Genomic DNA, 10,297 nt, shown 5'->3' on the forward strand with positions numbered 1-10,297 from the left:
ATAGCCCGCCAAAGTCATGCAGGTAACTCCGAGGTCGTGCATTGAATTGGTTTGAATGAGGAATACTACGGGAATCAGCGCCTTTTGTTAGAAGTCACGCATGAGTAAAGTGGATAACCTCTATATCCGAAATATCGCATCGATGCATCAAAGTGCGGCGAAACGCATAGCCGGACACACACAGTAATACACACACACACACTTCACTCATCATCATCATCATTATTATTATTATTATTATTATTATTATGTAAATTGAAATAAATGACTTGAAAATGCCAGTTTGATTTACGTTGGGCTATATTATTGCATAGTGCATTTCTCGCGGGTATGATTTAAGTAAGCAACAATGCATGTGAAAATGGTTCAAAACCTCAAACGTTTGGATCGGAATTATACCTTTTCTAAGGTGAGACAAGCTAAAGGAGTATTTCGTGTTCCTAGCATCCTCTTTTTATGACATTTTTCAGTAGATATCCATGAAAAAGCTTATTCCCAAAATGTCAGTTGATTCTGATTTTGCGTTTTAAGAGTTATGCATGATTATGTGCATTACACTGCTCCACTGACAATGTGTTGTAATTTCGTTCTGGTGTACGAAAAAACCACCCGAAGGACATGCTTTTGCCGGACGCATAGCCGGACGCTTAATTTCTTTCTGCAACCATAATGGGCCGCAATATATCACTAACCGCATCGTCCGAGGCAAGGTTCATTATTGTCAGGGTTAGGGTTAGGGTCTTATGGTTAGGGTTAGGGTTAGGGGTTAGGGTTAGAGTTAGAGTTAGGGTTAGGGTTAGGGTTAGGGTTAGGGTTTAGGGTTTAGGGTTAGGGTTAGAGTTAGGGTTAGGGTTAGGATTATATTCGTATTTATTAGTACTAATATACTAGTAATAGTATATTGTGTGTATGCACTTTATTCCGTAATCAATAAGTATCATAAACAAACACCTTTCTGGCACAACGAATCATATAGCACAGTCGTGTAGGCATTAGACTATGGATACATAGGCTGTGGGTTCGAACCCCAGGTAAACCTTTGTAGAATTTTAATTCTATCGATTTCTTTTTATTTTATTAAGTAAGAGGAAATAATAATGGTAATAAACTCGTGTTATATCTAGCCTCATAGGCCTATAATTTACATGTATGTACTACGTGTTATCGCATTGCGGCCCATTATGGTTGCAGAAAGAAATAACGCTAGCCGGACACACACAGTTATTATAATAATAATTCAAATTTTACGATATTTTTGCTAAACGAATTAATCTGCAAGAAATTTTTTGTACCTAAACATTATGTAGCCAGAGGTTTCCAGTGGTATAAGAATTTCAACTTTTTTGAGAAAAGTGGGGGGGGGTGAGGCTGTGGATCACGAAATGCCCTTTCAAATTATCTGTATCACAAGATTTTACCCTGCAAGCATGATAATTTCAAATCAAAAAAGTCATTCCAAATTTCTAGAAATATTGCTGTGCGGAAAGGAAAATAAAGCTGAAGTTGCACGGTTTTTGCTTCCTTAAATAATAGGCATTCTCCGCTTATCAACTCTTTTTTTCCTTTTACAGGTCGTTTTCAATCTTTGACTGAATCCACGAGTGAAATTGAGAGACTCGCGCCAGAACATCAGGATATGCCGGATTTGCACAGCCAAGTAATTTGTAACTTGTAATTCCGACCAACTCCCACGCGTCACCGTTGCCAGTGACGATGCTGGTACTCTTACGGCACATCAATGGACCACCACTGTCACCCTGAGGAACACACACAATTGGGAAATGTGTATTACAAATTGCAAGGAGAACATTTTGAAAGGCATAAACATTAAAGTTTTCATTTCTTAAAATCATAATGTAGGATTGCCGTCAAATTTTAATTTTGTTATTCTTTTCCAAAATTATAAAAATTGATGAAATAATATTCGTGAAAACTGTCAGGAAGGTTTTCTGTCCATATTAAGCTGAAATAACAAAGTAAAGTGAAATAAATCACACGGGCTTGATTTTGACCATTTAACTTGGAATTTTATCATACCCATTTAGGTGCAAGTTGGGACATGTGTAAACATTACAAATATGCCAAAAGATATTATAAGATCGTACTTTATGGCTGTAAGTGCCATCTTGCTTATGTTAATATTTGAGGAAAACGTTGAGAATTAGCTTACCTGACATGATCCTGAATTGTTGCTTGTATCGGTACATATCATTTGGTCTGTAATATAGCTCGCTCCATACGCAGCTTTGCATATTGCATTACTAACTAATTGTGAAGCAACCTGTTGTAGGGTTCCGGATGAAGGACCTGAAATTATAACATTATGAGTTAAATGAATACGAACAACTTCAAAGTTCAAAACTTTAATATAATGCAATTCTGTGACCAGTTTGCTCATTCGTAAAATCGTAAAAACATCAAACTTCAGTGTTTTACACATTTGTTAGTAGCATAGATGTGCTAACATAATAAGCTGCTAGGACATCAGACTGTAATATCTCTGAGAAATTACTAGAGCTACATGTTTGAATTGAACTTTGTTAACATGCTGTTTTCCTCGTGTTTTTTTTGTTGTTTGTTTTGTTTGTTTTTTGATTTTTTTTTACCAAATGTTTAATTTCAGAAATACCTAATGACAATTTCAATGATTTATCCACATTTTTAAGCAAGTTATTCACAATTAGTTTTTTTACACTTTCGTTATTATAGGATCACTGAGCGGGCCTTTAAACTACATGTATATAATATCCTTCCAAGCATGTTCCAAGTCATATGTGATTCCTATTTGATTTGTTAAGGGATCTGGAATGAGCGTTTTGAGCGTTTCGACAGTATTTTTTGTGGGACATGACAGCACATCAGACATATCAATTGCATTCTGAATACGAAGAATGTCTTTCTGATATCAAATAATTTTCATTTTTGAAATTCACGATATAATACAAATTTTATGACAAATTATTAAAATTTGATATTTTTCACATTTTTGATATATAACAGTCCTCGAAGTACATTTTAGAAATCTAATGACATATTCTTAAAGTGTATGTAGCTGGAAGGAAAAGCCGACGTTCAATTGAAAATTTTGACCTTTCATATTGAAGATATGGATTTTTCCCCCAAAAGACCTAATTTGTTTTTGTGTTTTGGGAAAAAATCTATATCTTCAATATTAATGGTCAAAATTTTCAATTGAACGTCGGCTTTTCATCCCACCTACTTACACCTTAAGTATAAATCATCAGATTTATAAAGTTTACTTCGAGTACCGTTAAATATCAAAAATATCAATTTGTAATCATTTGCCATAAAATGTGTATTACATTGCGAATTTCAAAAAATCAAAATTATTTTATATCAGAAGGACATTCTTCGTATTCAGAATGCAAAACGATATGTCTGATGTGCTCTAAGGTCCCACAATAAATACTGTCCAAACGTTCATACCGCACCCTTAAGGGTATACGAGGTATTGTTGGTCGATGTTCATTATCTGAATCAATATATTATTAAAACACTTTGATGTTTTGCAAAAGTTCATTCTACAAATCATATACTTTGAAAACTTGCTTAATTTAATGAGTTACGTACGTTTTACAAAAGTGTTGTTGTTTCAGCCCTCTTTACAACATAACTCAAGAACCACAGGACCTACAAAAGTATATCTGTGATATTGGAATTCTTCTACACGCTCGCTATGAATTGAGCAATGCATTTTTTGCTAAAGCTCACTACCATTCGCAAGATGATGTGAACTTTTTTTTTCTGCTGCTTCGACCAACAATACATCGTATACCCTTAAACATCGTCAATGACCAAAATAAGTGTTGGTCATTTTGATCGCTATTAATGTGTTGATCATTGTCATTGTGTGAATAATAAAAATATTGTTATATAAATTATCAAGCCACACATCATGCTTACTTACCCCCAGAGCTTGTTTCACCCCATCCAACCACATAACAAGGGTTCGGATTCGTCGCAGTAGATCGGAATGTAGGTTGCTCTAACACATTAGAATTAACACAAACGGGCGTTATATCTACGGAGGTACCCAGCTTCAACAAGGCAATATCGTTATTGGTGGTAACACTGTTGTAATCGGGATGTGAGATAATGTTGGTTGTAGTTACTTCTACGCGTGTGTTGCTGGGTGGTGCGTTTTGGTCTAATTGTCCGAAGGTGAGATTTAGTGGCGTAGTGGCTGCGATTCCTTCCCTGTGCAACAAAGGAAAAAGGAGGTTGTTAGCTAACTTAAATCAACGAAACATATTCATCAATCAATCAATTATCTTCATAATCGACAAAATTATAATACATGATCTGATGGCGCTCAATGAAGCCCAAAAAGTCGTGGGGTTCTTCCTGGTGTACGGGTGGGTTTTCAATACAGACCGATGCGCGAATTTGGGCAAAAGTGCCCTTAAAAGTACCCAATTTGAGCAATTTGGTGCTTTTTGTGAAAAATGGGTATATTGAAAGAGCTACGCGTCCTGAAAAAGATGTGTTTTCAAGAGTGTTGTAATCCATACACCCCATCAGGAAGATATTCAGGTAACCAAGGTAACCCCATTTGAAATTCACATTAATGTCATTTTTTCTATACGGCATGCACGTATTTTTTTTTGTGGGGGGCTTTGGGGGCGCCAGCCCCCCGGGGTAAAAGCAGGGGCCGGCAAAAAAGAAGGGGCGGCGGAAGATAAAGGGGCGGCAAAAAGATGAACTAAGTAAAAAAGGGCGGGACTTAATGGGCGGCAAGGCGCGGTTGCGGTAATTAGGGGTGTGTGTAACACCTGTTAAATTGAACGTTTTTAAGAAATTGGTGAAAAAAATTTCATCTCCCACCACCCCCACACCCCCCAAACCCCAATTTTTAGATTTTCGATAGCCGTCCTGGCTGGAAAAAAATTGGGTCAACCTTTTCGGACTGTTGCTTCAAGGGGCGGGGTAGGAGCGGCCACGGTACGCCACTGTACGGGGTGGGACGTGTCCTCCTGTGTCCCTCACTCAATTTTTCTTCTTTAGGGGACGCCCCTAAAATTCTATCCCAAAAACACTGTGTTTTTGACCCAAATAGGGTAAAATTACACAATTTTGCATACATATTGACAAAGTTAGTTTTATATTTTTCAGGAATCGGTAGTAGAGATGAGACTTACACACAATGAGCTGCGGTCACTGCCCACTGTGGACTGATAAGCGTAGCACCACAAAAATATTCCCCATTCAAGGTAGACAAGTATGCTGCCCAGGGCCACACCGCTTCATTTGCCACAGTATCACCATTGACAATTCTGGTGTCTGATGGGCTGATATTTCCTCGTCCAGATGTTGATTGGAGTTCGACCCATGTTAAACCTGTAAAAGTTAATAAGTTTTAAGGTACGATTTAGGCGGTTTTTTTTTAAATAGCGCGATTTTCTTTACAACGGTTGAATCGCACTTCGGTTATTACAAAGTGCGATTGCGCGGTCTTTTTTTTTTTTTTTTTTTACAGCCTGTATGATTGTCCCTATAGTTCAACATTGATGTCTGATTTACTCGAGTTCATTTTTATCTTAGATAAGAATATCAACGTATTAAGGTTCCCTGTACTAGTTTTTACCACCTTTTCGATAACGTTGTGCCCCCGTGTTGTGACATCAATATGCAAAATTATGCATTTCTGAATCAATTCCCAATTGTGATTCTGTAAAATGATTTGACATATTTGAACAACAAACTCCCTAACTGGCCGTCCCTTTGTATACGACTTAAAGAGCACCAGAAAGATGTGGATAAATTTGAATCCAGACCATTTACGCGTGAAAATCGCAAATCCTCTGTCACAGACATTCACAAATCTGCCATCAGTGATCACGTGGCCTCTACAAAGCACTCCAAAGTCATTGATCGTAAAACCGATAAGACTACCAGGTGGCTAAAAGAAGCCATTTGGATCCTCAGAAAATAAAAGGACACATATTATGAAAAGGTTTGACTACAAAAACGATTCTCTTATAAATGCATCTACGCAGAGTTTCCACCTCGATACACCCGAGTACACAAATATTTCCAGCACAGTGAGTCTAATAGCTTCTAGTCTCCACGCAGTCTGTGTTACACTACACGGTTGAGTGCATAGCATCATAAGAGCTGTGTGAGATCTAGTGGAAAATAGACATCTGTAATTGGTTTTTGCCAAAACCTCAAGTGTTCCCTTCATCTAATCAGAAATTTCTTTTATATCGAAAGAAAGCTAAACCGTCCCCTAAAAACGCTTTATTAAGTAAACAGATAACGCAATTCAATTTTATAGCAAGGCGAATGTGGTAAATCTGTTAAAACTACCTATCCAAGCACATTTTTGACCAAAATATAGGTTTTAAAAGTCAAAACCTCAAGTGCTCCTTACAATATTTTTCAAATTTTATGTCATTAAATGAAAGAGCACACTTATATTAGCCATATACTAGCTACACTAGAATGAGCAATGACCAATTCTCTTTAAATTGCAAATCTTGTGCAAAAAGTTACTGATTTCGCCTGTTTTGTCATACGGTTGTAAATTCACTGAACTATGACTTTGCTAAAGAGTGCTTACAAATTGATATGTGACACTCTAAACAATGACGAGGGGCGACCCTACGCAATCAACAACATCTTTGACCAACTCATCACGCCCTCTACGGTGCTTCCTGTTATCCATAAAAGGAAACAGTCAGATGTGCTGATTTGCCAGTCTAATGCACCACTAGCGTAGTGGTGAAACGTCATTACTAAAATGTGAGCACAACATCATCATTTTGTTAGAAACGAACAAAATCCACAGTTGAAATCAACATTCTGATGAACTTGTTCAAAGAAGAAGAAGAAGAAGAAATCTATTTTATTTAAAATGCAACATATTCTTGTTTAACATATTTCTATATATTTTTTAATTAAAATAAAGAAAAGCACAGGGGGTGCAGATTTCAAATAGACTCACTAATTCAGGTAACCCCATCCCATTCGAAATCTACGTTGTGTGGAAGATTAAAGTCTTGGCTTCCATATGGGATGCACAGATTTCAATAATCAAATGGAATAACACAAATAAATGCTAAAATTATACTTACCACTACCTGATTGAACAGGTGGAGGCGCGTCGTTGTTGACATCCTCTTCTGTGGTGTTTGTGACGTGGTTCTGGTGATGATGATAATGATGTACGCCTGTGGTGATATGTCTTCCTTCATCATGTTCATCGATAAAAAAATCGCGGTCATGAGAAGGGAAACAGTAATAGATAAATCAATGAACCATGCCATATTATCATATGTTGGAAGCGAAACTGAACTTGCTAATATACCTATGCCTCGAGAATTGCAGTGGCGTAGCCTGGTTTTGGGAACGAGGGGGCACAAACTTGTGAATGTACCCACGAAAATATTACTTTTTACCGGTGGAAATTTTGACTTGAAGACCTCACAGACTTCCAGATTTCCAGAAATTTATCAACGCAAATTGAACATTTATATACCAATATCATTCAATGCGGTAAATTTAATTCATTTTGATCGTAAACAGGCGAAATGGAGGAATCACATCTCAGATTTGAGCAACAGGTCGAATGGTTCTTCTCCTCCGTGCACGAAATTATGAAAATCTTGATCGCAGATTTTGTTTAACCAGGAACCGTGGTCTACTCATAACCTATGATGTATGACGCGTCCGGTCCATGATTAGCAGCATGCCGCTAATCATTGGCAGCCTCAAGCAACTAAGACTGACGTAGTCCTCCTGAAAACATGCATCGAGCAAACAACGTCAAACAATTGTAATTATACTCACGATGCATTCCCAAAGAAAATGTCACTACTGTCGCTACAATCATTCCTACTAGTAAAGCTGATAGAACCAACGCAGATATTGCAATTAGTCTCTTTCCGCTATGGCTGCAACAGGTGATAGGCTTTTCTATATCGTCGGGCGTTGTCGATAGTGGCACTTTGGTGTCCTGTGTAGGAGGTGGTTTGGATATAGTTGACGGGAAACTGAATCCACTCTCGAGATCAACATTCATCTGAAATGCAAATCACAATTATGTCAATGCATTATAATATTACCCAGTGACTATGTAACGGGTGTCTTATTTGGCAAACTTTTGGCAATAGTTTTTGTGCAAATAGACATGTGTTCAAGACACAGTTTAAAGGCAGAAGGACTAGCAGACGGCTGGACAGACCATGGCCAGACGGTAATGAGGCGAGTATGTTTATTTCAACTTGAAGGCATGGATAGTCTTTCAAATATGGGCTAGCTTTCCCTGGGTCATCCAATATGCCACGTACTGGTATCTACTGGTCAGTGTATGCGCTCATTTGCTCATCTGTCACTTTATTCTGTGGCTTTAAGACATATAATTTAAGACATGTAATCTAGGAAATTATGTCTAACCAGAAAACAATACACAAGATCAACACGTATCTCATATCTGGCTTCAATATATAAACCGTTTTAGGGCTTGCAAGGAGACATCGGTACTCTATTTCACTACCTCCAGTCAACGGCACTAGCTTTAAAGTTCAGCGTGTTCTGCTTTGGCTTAGCGTTGCTTGGTGCGAATACATACTTTTAAGTGCAAGATCAAAGTGGCGAATATGTACACGAAAGTAATAACGCTAAGCTAACGCAGAGCACGCTAAACTTCAAAGCTAGTGCCGCTGACTGGAGGTAGTGAAATAGAGTATAAGTTGAAATGAGACTTCATTCGTGATAATAGCCCAAAATTTCTACCAAATAGTGAGCCTTGTGAATGAAAAATATGTTGATTTCAAAGTTGTACTGTGCTACTCAAACAATTGAGATCTCTTCATGGATGGTATACAAATATTGACTGCCCTTTAGTCGGTGAATGGTCAAAACTATTGCTCCTCGTGATCTCAAAATCGTACTATTTTCCCGAACGGAGCTGAGGGAAATTAGTACGGTTTTGAGATCACGAGGAGCAATAGTTTTGCCGGCTAAAGGGCAGTCAATATTTGTTTTATAAACCTCATACATTGATTTTTTAGCAAATATCTACATAAAAAAACCCACTATTTTCGGAAATGTTACACAAGCCACAACTGAGTTGGGGTGTCTATGACGCGCTTCATCTCTGCGTAAGGCTGTGCGCCCCGTGAGACAGTTTGGTTATTGTACAGCAACGGGAAATTGTACTACTATTGCCCGTGGAATAGTACTACTATTTCCCGCTGCCATGGGAACAACATTTCAATTCAAAATAGTTCAACTATTTTATGTCACGTGACACGATTTTAACCAATCAAACAACAAGGATCTATGTATGTGGTATTTATATAATTCTGGATCGCCTAGCCTAATATTACAGATAAAGAATATCTTCTATTTACATCATTAGCAATATTTTTAATCTCACTTTGCCATCATGATGGTTGGGGATACCTTTTCTATTTGACTCACGTGGTAAAAGGTTGTAACATATAAAAACATTGAAAATTTGTTACTGTCTTTTTCCATAGCTTGGTTAACTATATGGCACTAAATTTCGACAATCTTGGACTGCGCATCAACATAAGGTCTGTTTGAGAGATAAACAACCCAATCTCCGCCATACATTGGCGATTCGTGTGGTGAACCGCGCCTGAAAGCGATTCTCGATCCCGTGATTTTACTTTCCGTTTTTCACACTAGCAGTTTCTAGCTAGCTCATCAATACCTTCATTGTCTTATGCAAGTGTCCAGAAGACATCAACACCACAAAATATGCAAAACACAGGTAGGAAGTGTTCTTACTTAGTGAAAAGTTTATCTTCATTGAAATACTTTGGTAAGTCCACAATATTTATCTCTCATGGATATTACCCACTTTGCACTTTGATCTGAAATTGCTATTGCTTATAATTATAATATTGAAAAAACTTACCATTGTGGTGTTCGTCGAAGTCATCATGTACTATGATCGGAATTGTCACTGTATGACTTACTTTTTTACCAAGATATTAAAAGTACCGATACAAGTATACCGGTGAGAATGATCCACTAATCGTTGTCCTGTCTTTATTGAACACTTTTAAAATTTTCTTTAGAGTAAATGAAAATTGCACGGTAATGCTGATTAATACTAGTGTAGTGTTATACATGTAGTACATTAATACAGTGTAGTAACGTCACAGTTAACGCTTCACCCAGTGATCCAGTTTTTTTTTTAAAGAAAACTATTGACCGTTTTGTCAAAAACTATTGGTGCTTGTCAGTACGCAAAACGCTTGCCTGATCCGAACGTGACAACCTTGCCCGCAATTCAAGTGCA

At 37.5% G+C, this 10,297-nt stretch overlaps 1 protein-coding gene across 1 annotated transcript; it reads right to left on the bottom strand.

The window, feature by feature from the left end:
* Positions 1–1,416: 1,416 nt before the first annotated feature.
* Positions 1,417–10,083, bottom strand: LOC140139334 (chymotrypsin-like protease CTRL-1). Its single transcript, XM_072161114.1, has 7 exons — positions 9,911–10,083; positions 7,813–8,044; positions 7,098–7,211; positions 5,160–5,358; positions 3,929–4,218; positions 2,171–2,307; positions 1,417–1,757 (listed from the first exon to the last, which is right to left on the bottom strand). The coding sequence occupies exons 1-7, from the start codon at positions 9,935–9,937 to the stop codon at positions 1,566–1,568; spliced, it is 1,191 nt and encodes a 396-aa protein (XP_072017215.1). The 5' UTR covers positions 9,938–10,083; the 3' UTR covers positions 1,417–1,565.
* Positions 10,084–10,297: the final 214 nt, after the last annotated feature.

Source organism: Amphiura filiformis, chromosome 18 (genome assembly GCF_039555335.1).
Source record: "Amphiura filiformis chromosome 18, Afil_fr2py, whole genome shotgun sequence".
Classification (NCBI taxonomy): domain Eukaryota; kingdom Metazoa; phylum Echinodermata; class Ophiuroidea; order Amphilepidida; family Amphiuridae; genus Amphiura; species Amphiura filiformis.

Coding starts and splice junctions, on each gene's coding strand:
- LOC140139334 (XM_072161114.1), bottom strand. CDS start 9,937: ATGATGACTTCGACGAACACCACAATG. Junction 4,219..5,159: donor GTGACCGCAGCTCATTGTGT/GTAAGTCTCATC, acceptor TTTGTTGCACAG/GGAAGGAATCGCAGCCACTA. Junction 1,758..2,170: donor ACAATTCAGGATCATGTCAG/GTAAGCTAATTC, acceptor TGTGTTCCTCAG/GGTGACAGTGGTGGTCCATT.